This window comes from Microtus oregoni, unplaced genomic scaffold, assembly GCF_018167655.1.
Source record: "Microtus oregoni isolate MIOR12 unplaced genomic scaffold, Mior012 000008F_ref0000371, whole genome shotgun sequence".
Taxonomy (NCBI): Eukaryota; Metazoa; Chordata; class Mammalia; order Rodentia; family Cricetidae; genus Microtus; species Microtus oregoni.
Genome location: NW_024543067.1, coordinates 16,674,451 through 16,698,624, shown reverse-complemented (window position 1 = coordinate 16,698,624; position 24,174 = coordinate 16,674,451). Strand labels below are relative to the sequence as shown.

The window sequence follows — 24,174 nt, the reverse complement described above, 5'->3', positions numbered from 1 at the left end:
TGGCCTCGAACTCACAGAGATCTGCCTCTGTCTCCCGAGTGCTGGGATTAAAGGCGTGCGCCACCACCGCCCGGCGTCCCTTGGTATTTTTATACTGCATCATTAAAAAACATTTGAGATTATATCATTTCTCCCTCCCTTTCCTCTCCAAGCCTTCTCATATACCCTTTCTTTCTCTCAAATTCATGTCTTTGAAAAAGTAATTGTTCCATGCATGTATGTGTATGTATATACACAATAATAAACAGATGAGGACTCTTCCCTGGTCTGGCCATTTCTTGAGGCCTTGTAAGCTTTGCCCTGTCCACTTTAGTTAGCATGTGTAGTGTCCTTGTTCAGCTCATTTTGTCAGGGTTTATGGGCTCCTAACACACCTAGGAGACACAATTTCACAGCAAACTCCCTTACCCTCTGGTTCAGAAAATCTTAAGAGCCCTCTTCCAAAATGATTCCTGAGTCTTACGTGTGGGAGTTACTTTGTAGATATATCTGTTGTGACTGGGTTTTCTGTAACAGTCTCTGGTGCAGAGAAGTCTCTTTGATGGGTATAAGGACAATAAAGTGGTTGGGGACTCTTTCAAGATCCATGGCTTTAGCAGCCTTGGGAGTTAGACAGGCTTCCAGTATGAGGCATGGTTTCCTTCCTGCTGAGTAGACCTTAGGTCCCATTAGAGAGCTGTCGGTTACTACCAAGGTTGAGTGACACTACTGCACCCTTGGGGATACTGTGCCATGCTGGTTGTGGTTCACAGGAAGCACAGCTAAGTAAGACTGTTGCTTGCTTACTTCCTTTGGAAGCTTGCATGATGCCTTCTGGTACCATAGGAGCTAGTCTTCACGAGACTTTTAGATCATCAGATACAGGTCAGGAGACTCTGGGCCCTGTGAAGTATACCGTGTCTTCAAGAGTAGGTAATTTACCTTCCTCTTTGAGAGGCAGCCAAAGACAACAGCCTGCGAGGAGACAGTTTTTCTTTGTGACCCTAGGGGCCCTGGAACTCACTATGAAGATTAGGCTGGCCTTAAAACTATATTATTTTTAAAACCCCATATCATTTATTACATTAGAGGCCACTCTTAGCCAGTTTTACTTACTACTTTTAATCTGTCAGGCATCTACACTGTCAAGTATTTTCCACAGTCTTATTATTTACTATTACCCGTTTTGTCCACAGCCTCTTTTGACTTCCTTCTGTGTAGGTTTGTGCTCCCACCCCCAGTCAGCCTCTTCCTTTCCTGCGTACCCATAAGCACAAAGGAATTTATTTAATGCAGTAAAATGCTCTACCAGGTTCTAACTATAAACTGTGGTTAAGGAAATCATAGTAGATCAATGCAACAGCTGTTAATTTTTCTATAGCTCGTACATTTTATAATTGTCTAGTTATTTTAACTTTGACTTATGTGGACTACTAGGAAGACTTTTTTTTTTTGTTAACTAAATTTCTGATAATACTTTTCTGTTTTAAGATCAAAGCCATTGGCCAAACAGAGTTGAATGCGAGCAACCCTGAAGAAGTATTGCAGCTGGCAGCACAGAGAAGGAAAAAGAAGTTTCTACAAGCAATGGCAAAACTTTACTTTTAAGCAGTTAGTTAATTTTTAAAACTTTTTATTTTTTAAACATGGGCTAAAAATAAACAGTATTAAAAGATTAAGTTTATATAATACATATGTACAATTTAGTGGTGTTTTCTTTTCAGACAAAAACTGAAGCAAACTAGTTTTATAAACAAAAACTATACAAAAACATCACACATTAACAAATAGTTCACAATTTCTTCAAAGAGAGAAAAGGTTTACATGTCTGGTAACCTGGCATCATTTTTTTCTGATGAAATTGACTTTTTAGGCCCAAATTTCTTTTTCAAAGGCGAACTTAAAATATTTAATGTATGAGTAGCTAATCTATATACAACCAGTTTAAATAAATAGATTTCTAGGAGTCAGTATACATTTAATATTTTTTCTGCCATAGAAAATAGAAGTTTAGGTCACATGTTAAGTTCACCTCATAAGATGGGGCTTAAAAATGGACTGCCAGTTTTGCAAACATAAAGCCTTAGCTTCACACTATATTTCAAAAATACTTAGGGATAGCTTAGTGCAGTAAAGTGACTTTCCTATATAAATAGTTTGAAAAGGCATTAAAGTTTTACCCAGATTGTGATGTATGAAACGACCATAAAGCAACCTTTAGATCAAGTAAAAACCCATAGAAGCCAAAGCATTTATCTTGTTTATAATTTCTTTGGTTCTCCCATTGTTTAGAACAGTTTAAACATTTGGTTCGTGCCTTACTGATTAAGAAATATTATGGTAAGACAAACTAAAAACAGATTGAACTTCACCATTTGTAAAAATTCAAGTTTTATCATTGTTTGTTACAAACAGCTTTAGATAAATTAGTCACTGTATTACAAAACATTCTTTGTAAATAAGTTTAAATTCATTTTCAAAAGACAGATTGCACCATTCAAGAGTATAGGAACTTAGGAATCAAGGTTGTGTGTCAGCGATGTATCTTTTAAGTATCACTAGTTTAGTCCATATTCCAATGATAACAAACAGAAACTGCTACAGCACCAATTGTTGCTGGCTTCTAGCCACTGTCCTTGGGCGTAAAGTCACCCCTGTAAACAAGTCCTCTTTTCTTTTAAACAGCTAGAGGAAATTTCTTTAGTGCCAACTTTTTTTTTTTTTTAAGTTTGTTTTGTTCTTTTGTAGTGCTGGGGATTGAGCCCATGGCTTCATGTACCCTAGGCATTTATTGCCAAATTGATGCAGTTTCTAAACAAAATGGCAGTGTAACTCCTCAGTGGGCAAGGATAGCCACAACACTACTTTCCTGTAAAACTTACTCATTTGTATGAACCTTATCCAGTATCTTTTCAATTCCAATTTGATGTTAACTTCAGGGTTTTATTGATGGTTTTTCAGTACTCTTTGGAGGTGTCATAATGCCGCCATTACACACCGGTGACAACTGCCCTCCTTTTCTGAAGGTGTTCACATAGTTTACTTCACTCTGTACATATGAAGGAATTATACCATAATTAACAGCTAAGATAAAACAAGTATATAGAAGGTAAAAGCATATTATTTGAGACTATCAAGCTTACTTTAAGAGTACCTTAAGCCAACTGTTCAATCCCAGCACTCAGGAGGCAGAGGCAGACAGATCTTTATAAATTCGAGGCCAGCCTGGTCTATATAGCTAACTTCAGTAAGTCCCTGTCTCAAAACAACAACAAAAACATGTTTTTAGTTTCTTATCTCAACTGCTGGTTTTGATTTTGAGCTGCTTCACAGCAATATTTTGACAGTGTTACTGTGTGGCCCAGGCTGGCCTTGAAATCATGATCCTGCTGCCTCAGCCTCCCCACTGCTTGTGGCACCAAGTTGCCTTAATTTTATTATCTCCTTTACATTTTAAAATCAGTGTGACTGTTACTTTCTCCTTTATGATCTTATATAACTGTCTGAAGTAGTGATCCACAGTACCCTCTCCATCAATTGCAGGACTTACTAGATAGCAAGATCTAAAAAACAACAAAAAAAATTTTAAATTAAAAGAATAACCAATCCCCAAAACAAGAAAACATACCAGCAAAGCCAAATAATTTGTATGTGTCTGGATATTGTGCCTGTCTTCCATGGCTATCTTCTTAAAGGTCTTCAGCTTCACGGGACTTACACTTTTTACTACACTGACAAAAGGCACCATCCAGTCTACACACTCGGAAATGTCCTCCCATTCTAAACCTAAATTGGAAAAGTTAATAAAATGTTAAAGTTATGCCACAGAAACTACCTTAATATGCCCAATATACTTTGTTCTGCTTCTAATTCTTTTTTTTTTTAAGAATGGAAACAATGTTTATGTTCAAGCATTTTTGATTTGTGCTTGATTGGATCCTTGGACATAAATGTGAGAATTCCAGGGACTGATGCACGAATGAGAGCCACAGACACCAACAGGAGAGAGAGAGAGAGAGAGAGAGAGAGAGAGAGAGAGAGAGAAGGAAGAAGAAGAAGAAGAAGAAGAAGAAGAAGAAGAAGAGAAGAGGAGAGGGAGAAAGAAAGAAAGGGAAGCTGCTTCTAATTCTTAAGTCATTTAAAACCCAAAGAAATGATCACACGTTTATCAAACTTTATATGAGCCAAAGCTGGAAGAATTCCTAGTTTCTGAAGCCCAGGCTGGCTGCCTCCTGGCCTGGCCTCCCAAGTGCTGGGTCACAGGCTGTGCTCTTCTCCAGGAGCGGTATGTGCTCTTAAGCACAGAGCCACATTTTCAGTCCTCTTCAGAGCTGTTTAACCAGTGCACATTTATAAAGTAGAATTGTGCTTATTTGCTTCAAATGAGTTTAATTTCCACGTATTAGTTTGCTTGTGGAGATACTAAAGGCTATAAAGTACTTTTAACAGAAAACATAATCAGTAAATTATTAAATTGTGAGCTTGATAAGTGTTAAAATTCTTGAGTTCCATTAAAAGTGAACACGTAAGAAGTGAACAATATAGTCATACCTGAGGCTTTCTTAACCACTTCAATGGAGGTAAAATGGCATAAGGCTGCAGCTGCCAGAATTCTGTACTGGAATTCTAATGAGTCAATAGCGAGGATACACAGATCTAAAAGCTGACAAGGAAAAAGCAAAAGTTTAAGTAATTTAAAAGATGAGTATGTTCCTATTTTGTAGCTTATATACCATCACTGCCAACTCTAAGGTAAAAACATAACCCACGTCCAGTCTCAGGATTGCAGGGAAGGAGTATAAACCAGGACAGGGTTGTAGGAAGAGAGTGATAATGTATTAGCAGGGTGTGCACTTCAGCTAGATTGAAAAAAGCTAGTGAAGGCTTCTAAATTAGATAATAAACTAGGCAGAAGAATTGGCCAGTACAGAATGTTTGAGATAGAACGACATTACCAAAGGTAATATTTCTTATGAAATAAGCAAGAAATACCTTTCTTCCTTAGCCAAGGTGAGCAGCTGAAGAAGGCAAGGAAAGTTAGAAGTAGTCTAGTTAACTTATAAACGCATTTTAGAAGTTAGAGCACTACTAATTAAGTTTATTGAAGCTATTGTAAGATTCTAAATGCAGGAAAATTACACTTTCAAAAGGACACGGTAAACTGGACAAACTAGAATGCAGTATTCTTAGCATCAAGTAGATAAGTATCATCTTGGTAATGCAATACCCAAAACAGTAGCAGTTGGAGTGATATAAAGGTTAGATTTTCAGAGGTTTAAGGCAATTCCTGTTCTGTGAATAAAACTTAAGTTTTGTACTCATCAGGCAACAAAGTGACATGGACCGGAAGAGAGCTGGAAGAGAAATACTGCCATAGAGAGAATATTGAGTAATGCAGTTTAATCAGATTAAATAACAGCAGTGGGTATAGTGCCACCTTTAATCCCACTTAGGAGGCAGAGACAAGTGGACCTCTGAGTTTGAGGCCAGCCTGGTCTACACAGTTCTAGGACAGCCAGAGCTACATAGTCTTGAAAACAAATAAAATTCTAAAGACAACTGGCTGTGAACATTTTCTTCATTTTATATCAAAGATATTTTACTCCAATCCCAAGCCCTTAAAAAGGTGGGGAGGGGAATGTTCATAAAAGTTTTAAGACTTCTCTAGAATTATGTAAATACTAGAGACAGTATTTTATGGGTCAAAAGGGTTTTGTCAAGTAAGATTAACTCAGTATGCCATTTTGTTGTGTAGCCTAGGACTTCTATATACACTATCCAAATTTGTCATCGACAATAACATTAGCTATGTTCAGAAACAGGGTCAGTACCTGAGCTATCTGGATGAATGTCTCCTGGGAATACTGAGGTAGAAGAACCTTAGGAACATCTTTAACAGCATCAACTTGGAGAAAAAGATTCAACCAGGAAATGGCTGTTACAGGACAAAGTTCCCATTTTAAAGCCTGTCAATGAAATTTTAAAAAGTCCATTAGTAACTATATATATAGAGATACATATATATATATATATATATACTTACATACATGTATTACATTATATATAGTAGAGTTGAGAGGTTAAGTTCCTCACCAACCATCAATACCAATATTTTTGCTGCATTAACCTATAGAATTCTGTGCTCAGATTAAGACATGAATTTTGGCTCTTTTAAAAAATTTGTTCAAAATTATCTTCATTTTTGGGGTAGGCACATGCTGTGTCTTGCATGTAGAGGTCAGAGACAACTTTTTACACGACATGGGTTCCCCAGGAATCAAAATGTTGTCACGCTTCTCTGGCAATTAAATCCCTCTAACTTGCTGAGTCATCTCATTGCCCTTAAGTTTGGCTCTGTTATATCTGAAGTTCATTCCTATTATATTACAAAGCTGCAACCAAGAAAGGACATTATTACCTTTAAGATATTGAGTTCCATCTTTAATATATCTACTTCACTGCAAGCACCATCAGTGACATAAGCAAACTCTTGGAGTTTGGGAGCGTAGATTTCCTTCAATTTAGAAAATTATTATTAAGCATTTTAAATAAAAACAAAATTATATACAGGCTACATGGGCTTCAGTTTTAAGGACAGGTTCACAAAGTAACTATATATCAAAACCATGTAAGTTTGATAAACAGTATATATCTTAATCTACTATTTCAATTAAGAAAGAATAACAACCTTTTAAATACAGTCTAGTCCGGTGATCAGACCAAAACAAGATTATTCTATAAATAAGTTGGGGCATGGTTCATTTGATTTGGTTGAGTGTTTGTCTAATGTGTAGGAAATTCTAGCCCTGCATATAGCCCTGTAATCCTTTTCCTTGGGAAGTGGAGGCAGGAAGATCAAGGTCATCTTCCAGCTGCAGAGTGAGTTCAAAGCCAGCTTGGGCCACTCAAAACAATAAAGTCTAGAAACTGAACACATTAATTTAGTAAAAATGTATATTTATCAAAACATACTGGGCTTATGCTTGCTTTGGTTACAGCTATACTTTAAAATACTAATATAGATAAGCTATATGAACTAGAGACTAAAATAAAGACCTATGATAATTTATTCCATCCTCACTATAAAAAAACAATTCCTGTTCCCTAAATATTTAATACAGAAAATAGTATCTTGAGATTAATGTGTTCATTTAAAAACTAGGTTGAGCCGGGCGATGGTGGCGCACGCCTTTAATCCCAGCACTTGGGGAGGCAGAGGCAGGCGGATCTCTGTGAGTTCGAGACCAGCCTGGTCTACAGAGCTAGTTCCAGGACAGGCTCCAAAGCCACAGAGAAACCCTGTCTCAAAAAACCAAAAAAAAAAAAAAAACAAAAAAAAAAACAAACCTAGGTTGATAACAAGACTTATCTGGATGAACTTTAAGAACTTACCTCAAGTTTAGAAGCAATGAACAATGAGGTAATCCCAATGAGTTGAAGCATAATTTTATTTACATCTTTTTGTGTCAACATAAATCTGTCAAAAAAGTCTTGGGCAAGATAGAATGTCTCCCTATGAAGTGTGTAGACTTCACATACCTGAAGAACCAAGTGTTCAGATGTTATCTTTAGAACTTACCCAAGTTATAAAGTCACCTTTATTATACCCAGTGATGGACTAAAGAGGCTAACTAACCTCTTTAGGATGCCAGCGCTAACATAAGTGAGGGATTAGCATGTACTGGCAGTGAGGCTCTTATCCTCATTCTCCTACTTTTACAATTTTCCTTTTTGTATTTTATTGCAAGCTAATATAAACATTGGTGTTAAATCTTTCCATGACTTTGGCTTAGTGGGAATTACCCTCCTCTTTACTATTGTGAATAAATATTGCCATTCCCACACTTAAAGGAAAGTTTTTAACTTTCAGAGTTACTCTATGAAATGGATGCCATTATCTCCTTTTTGGAAATGAGAAAAGAGGAACAGTAATAGATGAGTTTAAAGCAAACACCGATTATATTAAAGAACTACTCTGTTCCTGTGTTATACTGTTTTAAAATCAGGAGTATGATACCTGGGGTGAACAGCTCAGAAGCAAAGACCTACTGACTCCTAGCACCAGAATCTAGGCCTCTCATCATTGCTTACAACCTCAGTGCTAGGAGATCAGATTCCCTCTTTTGACCTGGGCACCTGCACTCAGGTTATACATAATGAAAATCTTGGGCTGGGCGGTGGTGGCGCACGCCTTTAATCCCAGCACTCGGGAGGCAGAGGCAGGCGGATCTCTGTGAATTCAAGACCAGCCTGGTCTACAGAGCTAGTTCCAGGACAGGCTCCAAAGCCACAGAGAAACCCTGTCTCGAAAAACCAAAAAAAAAAAAAAAAAAAGAAAATCTTAAAACCAGGAATAGATATTGCATATCAAAAAGACTGTCTTTTCCATGTGTGGTCATTTTAAGATATTTCAAACAATGAATTTACTTTTACATTCAGATTAAAAATAAATTTGTCATCATACAAAGTAAAAACTTCTAGTCATACCTGATAACACAACCTCATTTTATTGTCTTGGAAACATTTCTGATAATTTTTGAGATAGTATATATGTTTTTTCTACCCACAGTCCACCCACAGTCTTCCTCACTTAGAATGAATCTACACCCTCCCCCCAATTACGGATTAAACCCAGGCTTCACTGTGTTAGGCAAGCATTTTACCATTAAGATATATGCATACACACATACCACCTGCCCCTCATTTTATTTTGAGATATCATTATAACCTGTACTGGCTTCCTTGAAACTTATAAATCTTTAATATCAAGTAATTGTTTCCTCAGCAATAATTTGAGGAATTTATAACAATCCAGAGAAAAGGAATGGACCCAAGTAAGAAAAAAAAATGTTTACATAGATCTATAGAGATTCCAGGCTTACTGATACTTCTTACATCGATAGTATGATGCATCTTTCTTTCTTCCTTTCTTCCTTCCTCCCTTCCCTTCCCCTCCCCTCCCCTCCCCTTCCCTTTCTTTTTTTTTTGAGACCTGGAGCATGTTATGTGGCCTGGATGGCCTTAAAAGTCCTACCCTTCCTCCTCAGCCTTTGTGGACTGCAGGCATATACAACACCCAGAAGTATACTGTATTTCTGAAGGAACAGCTAAATGAGAGTTAGAGGACTTAGGGCCTCTGGGTATACAAATCCTTTTGGTTTAGGGTATAAAATCAAAATTCATGATTTGGCTTTGAAAATGCAGGAGGAAGATGTCTGAGGGCTTTGAAGCCTAAGCTTGTTCTTCATTGGCTTGTACTACATCCAGTCAACTGCACATTCTATTCACCTTCTGTACCCTTCTTTGAAGCCTAAGCTTGTTCTTCATTGGCTTGTACTACATCCAGTCAACTGCACATTCTATTCACCTTCTGTACCCTTCTTTGAAGCCTAGGCTTGTTCTTCATTGGCTTGTACTACATCCAGTCAACTGCACATTCTATTCACCTTCTGTACCCTTACGTAGACCCAAACCGGGCATGGCAGGGATTTCTGATTTTGTTTTGGGTTGGATCATAATAGATGTGTTCTTGGGATTTTACTCTCTGCTTTGTTACTGAGGACACACTACCATTGGGATATGCCAGCAACTCCTGATTTTACTCTTAAAAAAGGTAGTTGATTTGGGATGATAGCTAAGTGCTGGCCTAACACACACAAGACCTTAGGTTTAATCCCCAGCACTACAAGGAAAAAAAAAAACCAAGTCACATTCTACTTTACGTGCCAGAAACTAGAGTTTGTGCCCCACAAAAGGTAATGGACAGCATACCCTGAAGTCACAGGGAAAGCACACAATCATCTAAAGTTTTTCATTATAGACACAAGAAATTTCTACTTTTAGAACATACCTCTAAAAGCCAGTCTAAAAGTATTGACCTCATCTGTGGTTCCAGGTCAGAATGAAGAACTTGAAAATGTTTGCCATGTACGTATCTGCTCTCCTTCTGCAGCATGTTTTGCCAAACCTCCTGTGAACATCCCCAGCTACAAGAGGGCGGGGGGGAGGGACACATAATTTATATTCAGTCATCGATACAAGTTTCGGTTGCACTAGCATAACTCCACATTTCAAACACCCAACTCCAACTTACAATTACAAATTGGAAAAAGTCAACTCCAAGATTTCCACTTATTGATAAATTTCAGGAATGCTGTACAATCCTTCCTTATAATTTATAAAAGTTATGGTTCAAGGTAACTTTTAAAAAGCAAACTAGAAAAATACTTAAAATATATATATGATCACAATGTTAATTAAGTCCCAACACTGAAAAATGTATCAGCAGTGCCACTTACAGATCAGTATCACTTATGAGGTTAAGGAACAAAGTAGCAGGGGTGGGGACGATGTATTGAAGTATAGAACTCTGAATTTGCTCATTGAAATTAAATGTCAATTACTACATCAATGTTTTCTGTAAGCTTGTACTTCTTAGTCATGTCATAATTGATAGTAAGCTTGGTAAGGAATAAGTGGGTTAAGTCTATTTAAAATGTTCCCATTTTAATTAGACAACTATTAAAGCTACATTTAAATAATAGTTCAGTTCTGCTAAGTCTGGAAGCATGTACCAAGCAAGTGAAAAGAAGTATGGATTTTAAATATATCACTTGCTAACATTTGCAAATAATATTGTCTCATGAAGAATGATACCTATTTCTCAGTAAGTGAAGTATTAAAAAGGTAAACTGGTGGCCAGGCGGTGTTGGTGCACGCCTTTAATCCCAGCACTCGGGAGGCAGAGGCAGGTGGATCTCTGTGAGTTCAAGGCCAGCCTGTTCTACAAGAGCTAGTTCCAGGACAGGCTCCAAAGCTACAGAGAAACCCTGTCTCGAAAAAACTAAAAAAACAAAACAAAACAAAAAAACAAAACAAAACAAAACAAAACAAAGTAAATTGGTTTCTCTGTCTTACAATGAAGTCAATAGAAAACACAAGGCATTATTTTAATTCTACCGTTTTAGCCTTTGATAACATATTACTGATATTTTTTTACCTTAAATCTGGCAGAGGTGAAGGATTAATAAAAAGGTTTTTAAATCTGTAATTTGTAAATCTAGAGAAGTCGCTTGTTCCTATTTCTTTATGGGGTGTTTCAATGATAATGCAAGGACTGATTCCTCCAGACAGTACAGGCGGCCAACAATTCTGTCATTTCAAAACAGAAAGAGAAAAACTTATTTTTAAAGCCATAAAATTAATACCAGCCTTCATAAATTAAATCCTGATACTACAAGACATTCCTTTAAAAACTGAAACAATAACGAATGTATCTCTAGTATAAAATAACTTTAAAAGAAAGTAGCAGTTCTCTGAATTTAGAAATTTTAGCAGGGATACTTTTTTAAAATAAAAGCTCTTTCTTAGCAAGTATTTTCTGGTTGAGAAAACTTGAATGCAAAAAACTTAAAAATTCATTCAAATGGAGTCACTTAGAGGATCTTTTTGGGAAGAATTACCATCTCCAAGTGAACACATAGGAGGAAGGGGGCGCAAAAGGCTGCTTGCCAGGCTGTCAATGATCTCACATCCTTTTTATGCCAGCTCAGTAGCGATTAGGACCCTCGCCTGCAGTCTGGAAGCGCACAAAGAGCAGTATATAGGCGGGCCTGGTCGACTGGCCAGCTACACCGCAGCTCCTTCCTGTCAGGAATCTTCCCACCGTAAGGCAGTGACACACGACTGTACTCTTATCCTTCCCCGGCCCACCCAGTCCAGTTTTGCATTACCCGAATCTCGTACTGATGCTTCTTGCTGATCTCCTCTTTTCCTTTTTTGACATCCTGGAGAATAGAAAAGACCATTGTAAACTCAGCTCTCAGCAAGCATTTCCTCCCTTCCTCCCTCATTTTCCTTAAATCACCTGTGCTGTTTTCCTCTTCTTGGCCTGAATTATCTGGGCTTCTTGTGGGGAGTCTGGCTGGCTGGGCTGGGCATGCTGCTGCTTAGCTTGTAAACGGCTACTGCGATGGGTTTTAGACAGGAAGTTTAATTAGTAAGTCATGTATTTCATAGGCAGCAGCTAATTTTCAAACATGTCTCCAAGACTGACAGTGTTACCTGCGTCTCGACATTCTCTTCTTTAAGGTCTATGAAACCCTAAATGGGGGAGAAAAATCAAAATCAAGAACACATTCATTCATTCATTCATTCATTCATTCATATTCTCCAAGTGCCAATTAAAATTGATTCAGAAATGAACAGCTAACGTTACCAGAAGGTGGCCTGAGCCTTTAAAAAAAAATTCAGGTCATCTTCCAAAATACATTAACTATCTCACAGTAATTTTACATACATGCCCTCATTTCCTCAACAGAATTAAACTCGGAAAGTGAGTGCGTTCAGAAGTCTGCACAGTACCCTAGCACCCTTGCGATGAGTATTTTTCGGGTATTCATGCATTTCTCTGTACATCAGGGGTGGGAAAGGCACGTCCCGGCCTCGGCACGCCAGGCGCCTGGGCGAGCCTCTAAGAGCGGGCTCTGGAGAAGACGGTTCCGCGCCAAATTGGAGAGCCACAGTGGCGGGGAAGCAGGGGGTGGAGGGACCCAAGCCTGGTGTCACGTCCTCCAGGCTCCCTTCCCTCCTTCCCGGCCCCGCCCGGCGGGCAGTGCCGCTTGCAGGGGCGACAGTACCCCAATTCCAGAAGAGCAAAAGGGGAAAGTGGAGGGGGGAATTAAATGAGGAAACTCTGTTCAAGAATCCCCCCCCCCCCGTAAAGGGACCCACACCTCCATCCTCTCGCGCGGGAGATCTTTCCCAAATGAGGGTGGCCAGAGAGGCTTTCCCGCGGCCCCTCACTGGGGGTACCCTCACCCCGCGCCTCTCCCGGGCCCCCTGACACGGATCCTGTCAGACAGGGACCGACCTCGGGAACACAGTCGCCCCGGGCGGGCTCCCAGCTCTCCGGCCCCCCGTTTCTCCTCTCCCGCGGCTCCCGCCAGCCCAGGACCCCTTCCCTCCCGCACCCCACTGCGGCCAGCACCTCCTCACCGCCAGACCCTCTACAGCTCGGCTCAGCTGGCGCCGGCGCCAACTCAATATATAGGCCTGGCCCGGCCCGCCCCGCACGCATGCGCCGCAGACTGACACCTCGGCGGGCGCCTTCCCCCTCCCCCCGCCCGTCCGCCCGCCCGCGCCCGCCCAGCTCGTCCGCGCGCGCCGCGCCCTGCCCTGCCCTCAGTGCGCGCGGGAGGACTGACGGGCGGGCGCCGAGTGGCCGCAGGGCTGCCCTCCCGGGCCGCGCTCCTCCGCCCCGCTCGACACTCCACCTGCGCGCGCCGCGACTGCAGTCGGCTGACGGGGCGCCCCCCCACCGGCTCCCGCCCGACCTCCGGCTCGCTGTCCGATCTCGGGGCGCCGGGCCGCTGCGGTTCGGTCCCGCAGGGCAGGGACGGGGCCCGCCCAGGCCCCGGGGAAGCCGGGTCTTCCTTCAACGCCGGGAGCGGGAGCCGAGGGCCCGCCCCTTTGGGAGGAGCCAGGCGGCGGCGGCCGAGCCGGCCAATGGCAAGAGAGGACGGCGGCACAACGTGGAGCGGCCGCGGAATGTAAACACGGCGGAGCGCGCGGCCCGCCACGTGCGGGGCCGGAGCCAGCCGCCGGGCGACGAGCCGCTCCGCCGCCCAGGGCCGGCCGCGCACAAGAAGGCTCCTCAGCCCCGGGAGCAGGTACGTGTCCGCCGCGTCCTCGCGCCCCGCCGGCGCGCGGGAAACCCTCGCGCCGCGCCCTCCCCTCCTCGTCCCGGTTCCGGGCGCCGTCCCCGTCCGTCAGTCCGTGGGACCCGGCCGGAGGGCAGGACGGGCCGCACCACGTGCGATCAGCCCCAGCCGCGCGCCCCGCCCCGCCCTGCCCCGCCGCCAGCGCGCCCTGCGGAGCCCGCGCGATCGGCCTGCGCGGGAGAGCCGCCCGCCCGCCGGCGATCGAGAGAGCGAGCGCTACTGGGACGTGGCGGGCCGCCATCGTGCGTTCCGGCTTGGCGTTCCCGCCACCTCGCACACACCTCGCCACATCGCGCGGATGACACTCCGCGCACAGCCCCGCGGCGGCCGGGCCGCAGCTCCGGAAACAAAGACCCCCCCCCCTCGGGCTGCGGGGCCAGCGGCCGCGCGCGCCCTTCCCGACCTGCGCCCCTCGGAGCCCTGGAATGACCCAGCGCCTGCACCTTTGGATTCCGAGGGCAGTTCTCCCCGAGTGACACGTAGGCGACAGAATCGGAGGGAGAGGCACAGAGAGTCCTAGGCCTAACAACCAGTAAAGCATATCATGGCTCTTAAGAGGCGGGAGCGGCCTCCTCCTGCAGTTAGAGACTTAACCTGTGGTGATGAGAAAGCTCTGTGTGTGTGTGTGTGTGTGTGTGTGTGTGTGTGTGTGTGTGTGTATTTCAATAAATGTGTGTTAAATGAGTATAAGCAAAACAATAGCCTACAGCCTTGGCTCCATACTGAGTTCGAGACCAGTCTAAGTTACACTATCCTAAAAAAACCAAACAGATGGCCTGTGTGGGTGAGCTTGACCAAGATATACTGAAAAACGAGGGCTGTCGTTTACATAGGGTTTGTCTTAAGTATCATATGCGCAGCCACATAAGTCACTGTAATGAAGTCATTAGACATGTACTGTGGCTGTATCCTTACTGTATGTGAGCAGAGGAGCCGTAGTGAAGACCACATTAGGATGATTCTCTTGGGCATTCACCCAAAGGAACTGAGTCAACATTAAAACAAAACAAAAACAAAGGCACCAACCTGGGCAGTAATGGCAGTTGGGAGGCAGAATCAGGTGGATCTCTGTGAATTTTAAGCCAGCATAGTCTACATAGTGAGTTCCAAGACAACCAAGGCTATATAGAGAAACTGTATCAAAAAACCAAATAAGTACAAGCATTTATTATGACACCGATATTCACAAATCCTAAATTACAGAATCAGCTTTGGCCACTGTCCACATGAATATGCTAGACATACACAATCAAGTATTCTTCACTTATAAAGAACAAGGTTGTATTTGCAGGAAAGTTGATGGAACTGGAGCATAATATTAATGGAGATAAGCTTCAGAAAGACGAGTATGGCACGTTTTCTCATGCAAAACCTAGATTAAGATTAAAGACAAAGGAATGGCTCAGTGATAGAGCACTTACCTATCATGAATTTGATCCTCAACACGTGGTAGGGCATGGTATAGAAAGGGACTGTTTAAAGAGAGACTGAGCAAGGGTGGATGATGGGAGAGAAATAGGATCAAGGTTTTTTGCAGCCTTAGAATGTCATGGTTAACTCTTTCTGTATAGCTAAAATGTACTGATAAAAAAGATTAACTTTGGCAGTGTACAGAGACTTCTTCCATATCAACTAATCAGAATTGATGATCAGTAAATACAAGCCATTCTGTCTCTTATATACCCTTCCTCCTTACCAGGAGTGAAAACAGTTTCAGCCCTCTGTCAGGGTGGCAGGCACGGGCGGAAGGGAGAGGCAGGTGGAGCTCTGAGTGTGAGCTCAGTTGCAGTATGTGCTGGGTAGTTCCTTAAGCACCGTCTTAAGGATGTCGTCTCTTATATGTCAAAGTTCATTTTTGGTGTACTTTTTCCCTGCAGTCATTCCAGTTTTCAATTTACCTGCTTTAAAATGTATAAAATTCTGACCGGCATGGGGACCCACAGCTTTAATCCCAGCAGAGCAGGTGAAACTCTTAAGTTCCAGGCCAGCCTGGTCTGCATAGTGAGCTCCAGGACAGCCACGGCTACGTAGAATGAGTATAAAATTCCTTTATACGTTTAGAAAATTTGGCATTTTCTGAAGAACCTACTGTGCGTGCCCTGAAATCTGGCTAATAAACTGTTAAACTCTACAACATTTCTTGGAGTAATTATTTGATTCGAGGAACAGGTTTCTTTATTTTTCAGAAAGCCAGGTTCAGGGTTTATACCTGTTGTTCTGGTTACTGATAAATTGAGGCAGGCTCCAAGGCTAATCTGGGCAGGATAGTAAACCCAGCTGACATACTTCCAGTTCCTGTGTCTTTGCCATGCCTTCTCTCTAGACCTCCTGGATCTTTGTTTGTACCCCATAGTTTGTCCTCTAAACAAGACACCAGTGCCTACGTAAGCCCTGACCTAGAGCCTCCTGTGTAGATACCACAGGTACATTCTAGAGCCTCCTGTGTAGATACCACAGGTACATTCTAGAGCCTCCTGTGTAGATACCACAGGTACATTCTAGAGCCTCCTGTGTAGATACCACAGGTACATTCTAGAGCCTCCTTTGTAGATACCACAGGTACATTCTAGAGCCTCCTGTGTAGATACCACAGGTACATTCTTGGCCACGTTTTTACTTTGAGTTTTTTGAGATAGGGTCTCATTGAGTTTTATGGGCTGTCCTCGAGTTTGCAATTCTCCTGCCTCAGCTTCTGACTTAGCAGGGATTACAGGTCTGCACCACCAGGCCCATCTTTGTTCATCTTTTTATAGGTAGTTAGCGCATGGCTCCGAGAGGTATGTTGTAGGACCTTGGTAAATGCTAGTTTGATGGATGATGGGTAGGAGAAGGTTGTGAGACAAGATCTCACTGTGTAGCCCTGGCTGCTCTGAACTTGTGTTGTAGACCAGGATGCCTTTAAACTCACAGGGACCTGCCGTCTCTGTCCGAACTCCTTTATATCTTTCTCTAGTTAGCTTCTCCAATAGTTTAAAGCTTACGGAAAAAAGAGTGGGCAGAATAGAGCTCCCATGTCTCCCTGCCTGCTTCACACATCCAAATATATTATATATACTATATGCATGTATATGTGTAAGTCATACATACATATATATCTAGTGCCACAGCATATCATATACTATATGCACATATATGTAAATCATATATACACATATCTAGTGTCACAGCATATCATAAACTATATGCATATATATGCATGTATCTAAGCCACACATATGTATATATCTAGTGCCACCGTATATCATATGCTATATGTATATATGTAAGTCATATATACATATATCTAGTGCCACAGCATATCATATACTATATGCATAAATATGTAAATCGTATATACATATATCTGTTGTCACAGTATATCATATATACTGTATGTATATATGCATACACATGTAAATCATATATACATATATCGCTAGTGTCAAATGTTTTGTGGTGATGTATTTGTCATTAATAAGTCAGTGTTGATGTGTTGTTGTTATTATTAACTAAAATATATGTTCTATTCAGTTTTCCTTAGCTTTTACCTAATGCCTGTTTGGTTTGTTTGGCTTTGACACAGGTTCCCATGACTCTCAGGATGGCCTTGAATTCTGTTTGTAGTTGAGGATCATTTTGAACTTAATGCCAGTGCTGGGATCACAGGTGTACACTATCATAGCCAATTTACAGGGATCTGGGTGGGACTATAACCTATTTAGATAGGGTCTCTCACTGTCTATAGCCAGCTCAAGCTGGCCTTGACTTGCTAGCAAAAGTTGACTTGAACGTGTGATCCTCCTGCCTCCACGTCCTAAATGATGGGATTCTAGGCATTCGTCACTGTGACAGGCCTTACCTGTGTTTTTATCCCTCCACAAGCACTTTCAGATATACCATGTTCAAATGTGTATCAAATGTGTCCGGAGTTTCCTTTAGCCTGTGACAAGTTTTCAGCCTTGCCTTGTTTTTCATGACTGGAAAATTTTAAGAAAGCTTAAAGGCTTACATTACAGGCAGTTGAAGGTTTTTGTTTTTGTTTAGGGATTGTGGCTGACACCTAGAGACCCCTATGCAACTGTACAGTTCAGGCACCTCCTCATAGATTTCTCTTACTTCCAGAGAATGGTTGGTGGACATGCTCTTCTGGGCTTGCTCCATGTGTTCGTGAGCAGATACTAAGTCAACATAAGGACTTCTATGTATTAGTCCGCTTGGTCCCTAAGATAATTTACCATACAGAAAGAAATTTCCCAGTGACTGCAAGGACCCAACTAAAAGGACCCTGTAACTGCCCTTACGTTGGGCATTCTCCTAAGCCTCAGGCTAGCAGGTGCAGAGACTGGAATAGGCCACTGGCAGTCTAAGACAGATATTATAATGGCCTGTGATCAGCTATTGACTTGGACATAGAAGGTTAGAGAGCTCCATAACCTGTTGTAAGGAGAGGCCGCTTGTTTGTTTCCCGGCTGCTCTGGCAGCTCAGACCTGAAATAATCACACAGAAACTATATTATTTAAAATACTGCTTGGCCCATTAGCTCTAGCTTCTTATTGGCTAACTCTTACATGTTAATTTAACCCATTTCTATTAATCTGTGTATTGCCACATGTCTGTGGCTTACTGGATAAGTTCCCGTGGGGCTGCAAAGCTTCTCTCCAACTCCTCCTTCTTTGTCCCAGCATTTAGTTTAGTTTCCCCCGCCTACCTCTATTCCCTGCACAGGCCCAAGACAGTTTACTTTATTCAGTAATGGTAATTAAAGCATACAGAGGGGAATCCCACATCAATAATCCATTTATAAGAGCCCCTAACCTCCTTAGCCAAAGTAGTGCTGCAAAACAAGAGAGGACTAGACCTTATATTCCTACAAGGTGGACTTCGCACATCATTGGGAGAAGAATTTTGTTTTTATGTGGACCACTCGGGTGGTGAAAGAAGCGCTAGCTGAAGATAGGGAGGGATTAGCCAAAAGAAAAAGGGACCGTGAACAAGCTCAAGGCTGGCTCAAATACTTATTCAATACCTCCCCATGGCAAACAGCCTTAATCACTGCATTGCTAGGGCCCTACTCATCTTTAATGCTTATAGTTTCTTTTGGGCCCTGTGTCCTTAATTAGTTACTGGCTTTCATTACGGGGAGGACCAGTACAGTTGATGGGACTATAGTCTCAGTATACTCCCTCAGAGCCATGATTGGGTCCTCTGTTACTTTTAGAGGGGGAAATGAGAGTCCTAGGCCCCAGAAAATCTCTGATCCGCAGCCCACACACAGACCCCAAATAGCTAGGCTCCAAGCTCCAACTCGGGAAGAAACACAACCTGAAAACGGGACCAGAATCAGGGGAAGAGACACTTAGTCCCCAAACCTAGAGCCGGAGCAAAGCCCCTGAACCCTGAAACTAGGACCAAAAGAACGTACTAAGTCCCTAGATTCAGGACATAACAAAGATACTCACCTTAGCCCCAAGATTAGGGTTAAAAAGATAGAAAGAACGAGAAAAAGAAACACAGTTTGGCCCCAGAAATGGAGCCATTTCTACACCCTGACTCGAAACCAGCCAATCCCTGAGCAGAGAAAATGGACCAGTCAGGGCCTCAGGCAGTTACTGGCAGTTGGGAATTCCTCTCAGGCCTGGAAAGCCCCTTACATCATCAGAGGGCAGCCAGTCCCAAAAGTGGAACTGTGGAATTCCCACTTCTACCACCAGGGGACAGCCAATCACAAGCCCTGAGGCTTGGAATTTTCCCGAGCCTCTGCCCCTATATAAATCCCGTGTTGTTTCTATTGCTGTTGCTGTCTGGAGTTAACTCGTGAATAAAGAGTCAGTGTTTTTGCATCAGAGTTGGTCTCATGGTGATTTGGGTTCCAGAATTCGGGCATAACATATCCGTGATGACCCTAACTTGGAGCATATGTGTGATTACCAAATCCGCCTTTTCAGAACTCAAAGCAGTTGCCCCTTGTAAACCTGAATAGGTTTCAGTGGTGTGATGTACATATTTTAGTTTTCCAAATTCTACAAAATGAAACACATTTGCCAGATTTAATTCCTTTGAGTACCCTTTGGGTCACTTCCTGCAGGTAGTGTGGTTGGGTTGTATAAAGAACAAGTGGGACATTTCCTTATAATTTCCTTGGCTTGTTGCCATGTGATAGAAAAGTCTTTTTTTTTTTTTTAAAAAAAATCTTTGCTATTGACATGATTTTTATGAAAGCACATTTGCAAACAATAATTTCCAAACAAACAATAATTGATCAGTTTCTGGATTACCTTGTGCTAGAGAAAGTGGCAAACCAGTATGGGATCGGATGTGTGTTACATATATATAATGATTCCTATTTCTGATTTTATTTTGTAACTGAATAAATAATAAAGTTAATTCTTAAGCATCTGGTATAAGTTCAGCAGTTTCAATATGCAAAACAACTCTTTCTGCAAATTGGTAACTATATTGAGAGGATCTTTAAAATCCCTTAGTACCATGAGAAAAGCATGTAATTCTGACTTTTGAACAGAATCATAAGGGCTTTGTTCTACTTTACTTAAATCTTCTGATCTGTAACCTGCCTTTCCTGATTTATTTCATTGGTATAGAATGTAGGGATTCCAATTATTGGTGCAAGGAAAGATCCAGCTGATTATTAGTTGAATTCTCTTGCTTCAGGGATATTTGTTGATCGCTCCCCCAAAATACCATAAACTCTTTGCCAGGATTTGCTTTCTTCCCGTAATTTGTCAGTTTCATCATTATTAAAAGGTCCTATAATTTCTACTGGGTCTATTCCTGCTAATTGACAAAGTCTCAATTTTCTTTTTAAAATTAACTCAGAAACCTTTCCACATAAGTTTTTAATATTTTACTCAGTTTATGTGATAAAAAGATCCATTCTCAGATAGTATCTTCCTTCTGCATTAGAATTCCTGAAGGGGAATGTTTGGAGGGTGATAAGACCAGGATGCAGTGGGGATCATGGAATCGGAATCTTATGTGCCTTCTGTAATTCCTCTTCTACCAAAGCCAATTCTCTCTCAGCTTCAGCTAATCATTACCTGTTTAAGTCCTTGTCACCATCGAAGAGTTTGCGTGAATTAATCAGTTGGTCAGATTTTATCCCAATAGCGGGATGTAGCTGGGAGATGTCTCCTAGTGAGCTCTGAAGTCATCAAGAGTCTGCAGTCCATCTCTTCCACTTTGCTCCTTTTGGGGTCTAATTTTTTGTAAACCTATTTTATAGCCTAAATAATTAATAGACTCTCCTTCTTGTATTTTCCAGGAGCAATTTGTGATCTGCAACAAGACAAAACTTTCTTCTTCAGACAGTCTTTGTAAAGTGTGTGTATTTGAATCCGATAGTCAAGTGTCATCCATGTATGGTAAACTGCAGACTGAGGAAAGTGCTTGCTGGTCGTTCCCAGCAGCTGCTGCACAGCCATAGGGGTCTATCTGTCAGCCATTGTAAAGGTGCGGCTGTTGTGCCCTGGTACAGTCTGAGTGGTTGGTGACTTTATAATATCTTGTAATATTTTTCCCAGAAACATTTTAATTTAAGGTTTTTTTCTAAGATGAGGGAATGCTAATCTGAGTATTCCATTGTTGTAACAAATCACATCCCACAAATTCATTGCTATGTTAGCCACATATGACTTTAATTTTCCTTTCTGTCCTTGTGGGCCCTATACATTCGACCCATCTCGCTCTCTGCTTTACCTGAGATTAAGTTCCGATCCCTAGAAGCTGAACATTTATATATTGAAGAGGCCAATTTCTGTGCCAAGATTCTGATGAAATCAGACCTTCAATGACAGTGTCATTTGTTCATATTTTAAATTTTGGTCTTTGTTCATTTATAGAAGTTTGCCAAAATACTTGCTTTATATTTTCTCCTGTTTTTTTTTGTTTTCTCTTCTGTAGCTGTTCTGTTACCCAGAGTAGCAGTATGACTTCTTACACTAAGCATTAGGTTCTTTAATTGATTTGGTTAGGAGTTTTCTCTATGATGGCAGGAAATGGCTGAATCAGATTTGGCATAGGTTCTGCAAGAGGCCCGTCATGGAGTTTCCAGTGGCAAAAGGTTAACTTGAATATCTTTTGATCTATATTCATTAGTCCAGTGCCTGTGTTTGCCACACCTTCTGCATAATCCAGAATGGAGGAGTGTTCTGTTTGGATTATACTTAGAAAAAAAATTGTTTCTAGGAAAGGCTGGTCTACAGTCACTTTTAAGGCATCTATAATTCTGTTTTTTTTTTATCTTAAAACTTAATAAATGGAGTCATACGCCTGTTCTTGAGTAAATGTTCTTTCATTAGCACAGTTGCTCCATGCTGTTGCATGTGTTGGCACTCTGTCCATCCGTCCCTCCTTCCATGTACACAGTGCCTTGCCTGTATGTATGCCTGGAAGCCAGAAGAGGGCACCAGATCTCATTATAGAGGGGTTCTGAGCTATCATGTAGTTCCGGGAATTGAACTCAGGACCTCTGGAGGAGCAGCCAGTGCTCTTAACCTCTGAGCCATCTCTCCAGCCCACCCTCTCTTCTTTCTTATTGCTGGTTGATGTGCTGGGGTGTGGATGCCTCATGGCTTAGTTTTTCATTTTTAGCTACCATGAATAAAGATGTCATAAATATTCCATATATCCACAAGGAAGTCTTTTTTTTTTAATATACAGATTCATTTCTTTATTCCTGGGGGTGCAATTTGAGGATCCTAGGATAGGTAACAAGTTTAACTTTAGGGTATATAAAGAAGGATCTGTACAGGATAGGCATCAGTTCAGAGATGTGCTCAATGTGATGGCTGGAGTCTCTAATCTTAACATTTGCTAAGCCAAGACAAGAGCTGCAAGTTCAAGGCCAGCTCTCAAAAAGCCAAGAAAGGGTACTAGAGAGATGACTCAGTCATTAATACCACTGACTGCTCTTCCAGAGGACCCTGGTTTGGTTCTCAGCCCCCATGTAAGTTCAGTTCCAGAGAATCTGATGCCTTCTTCTGGCCTCTAGGGCCATGCATGAAGTGGTATACAGACACACATGCAAGTAAGACACCCATGCATATAAAAAGAAAATAAAACTTTTTAATTTAAAAAGCCAAGAAAAAAAAGACTAAATTGAAATATTCAGTATGGTTGCATTTATATAAAATTGGAAAGCATGTGAGACAAATGTTACACCTTCATGTACGTATGTGGTAACATGTTTGTAAAAATAAGTCACTGGTGGCAGGACAGTGGAACCTCTAACGGGGGTGACACTTGGGATTAGAGGGGCTCATGATAGTCTCCGTCTAAACGAGTAAAGTTGCATTTCTTTAAAGGCATTAGAAGCAATTATAATAAATGTCAAGATTTGATAGCGATGAATGCATATTCCACAACAGGTGTTAAACTCTGAGCTTTGTAGGTTTCTGCTTGCTGTCCTCTCTAGGCCACCATCTTGTGTGAACAGCTCCTTGGGGGCTGGGACAGAGCACCTCTGACCTGTTCCTAGCTACTGCTTCAAGAGAGCCTGCAGGCCTGCCTTCCCTTGGTCCCTGCATCCTGGTCTGACTTTGTGCTGGGTGTTCAAGTACCTGTTCCTTCCATTGCTTTGGGTCTTTTTCTCTGGCGACTTGGGATTTCAGTTGTGTGTTTCCCATTTGCCCATCTTCTCTGTCATTTCCCATCCTTCACATCTTTCACAGATGGTCCTTAAAATGCTGCCATGGGTTACTGCTTTTTTGTTTGTTTTGTTTTTTAATTGTTTTTCAGCTGTGAAGTGTGTTTTTTCCCTTTTCCTTTCTGAACTTCCAGTTCCTGGTTCAAGTACCTCCTATAGCTTCCGGCCTCTGGTCAGCCCTTCCTGCTTTTCATTGCTTCTGCTTTATCTTCTTCCTGCATAGCCGTTGCCTCATTACACTTTTAAAATTATCTTCTACCCGTGGTGATGTTTTCCTAGTGAGTTTTCTTCGTGGGACAAGTTTTGCTATTCCTTCTCAGTTTGTTTTCTGGCAATATCTTACACAAACACTTTTTATTCTACCTTTGATTGGATGTTGAATAACACCTTTGTCTGGGTTAAGGTTTTTGTTTTGCTGTGAAGAAGCACCATGACCACAGCAACTCTTATTCAGAGGTTCAGTCCATTGCCATCATGGTGGGACATGCCTGCATGCAAGCGGACATGGTACTGGAGAAGTAACTGGAGTCCTATAGTGTGTAGGCAACAGGAAATGGTCTGGGACACTGGGCATGGCTTGATCATATATGAGACCTCAAAACCCACCCCCACAGTGATACATTTCCTTCAGCAAGGCCATACCTACTCCAACAAAGCCACACCTCGTAGTAGTGCCACTCCCTATGAGCTTATGGGGACCAGTTACATTCAAACTTTTATTTTGAGGTACATTGTAGTCAAACCAACAGCAAAACAATCCTGTCATAGAATGGGTAATGGAATTATCTTCCTCCTACCTCTTCTAACTTGCCAAAAAGACCAGATGCATTAGC

General features: G+C 41.8%; 3 protein-coding genes across 6 annotated transcripts in view; 2 read left to right on the top strand and 1 right to left on the bottom strand.

The window, feature by feature from the left end:
• Nucleotides 1-1,679, top strand: part of Ints8 (integrator complex subunit 8) — a 49,134-nt gene extending 47,455 nt beyond the window's left edge. The window contains exon 27 of the mRNA XM_041656923.1: nucleotides 1,471-1,679. Coding sequence (XP_041512857.1) covers nucleotides 1,471-1,587 — 117 coding nt within the window. The 3' untranslated portion in view covers nucleotides 1,588-1,679. The remainder of the gene's footprint in view (nucleotides 1-1,470) is intronic.
• On the bottom strand, nucleotides 1,570-13,389 carry Ccne2 (cyclin E2). 4 transcript variants are annotated; one of them, XM_041656924.1, is made up of 12 exons: nucleotides 13,254-13,389; nucleotides 12,043-12,081; nucleotides 11,846-11,945; nucleotides 11,712-11,765; nucleotides 10,979-11,130; nucleotides 9,830-9,965; nucleotides 7,372-7,518; nucleotides 6,398-6,493; nucleotides 5,811-5,945; nucleotides 4,531-4,642; nucleotides 3,608-3,765; nucleotides 1,570-3,028 (listed from the first exon to the last, which is right to left on the bottom strand). In XM_041656924.1, exons 2-12 carry the CDS (start codon nucleotides 12,054-12,056, stop codon nucleotides 2,915-2,917), a joined length of 1,218 nt encoding a protein of 405 aa, XP_041512858.1. In that variant the 5' UTR covers nucleotides 12,057-12,081; nucleotides 13,254-13,389; the 3' UTR covers nucleotides 1,570-2,914. The 4 variants fall into 4 exon arrangements, with proteins under 4 accessions (XP_041512858.1, XP_041512860.1, XP_041512859.1 ...); XM_041656926.1 differs by lacking the exon at nucleotides 13,254-13,389 and adding an exon at nucleotides 12,968-13,062; XM_041656925.1 differs by lacking the exon at nucleotides 13,254-13,389 and adding an exon at nucleotides 12,976-13,016.
• Nucleotides 13,390-13,516: 127 nt separating this feature from the next.
• Nucleotides 13,517-24,174, top strand: part of Ndufaf6 (NADH:ubiquinone oxidoreductase complex assembly factor 6) — a 132,761-nt gene continuing 122,103 nt past the window's right edge. Inside the window, exon 1 of the mRNA XM_041656932.1 lies at nucleotides 13,517-13,649. The gene's annotated coding sequence lies outside the window, so the exon portion shown is untranslated. The remainder of the gene's footprint in view (nucleotides 13,650-24,174) is intronic.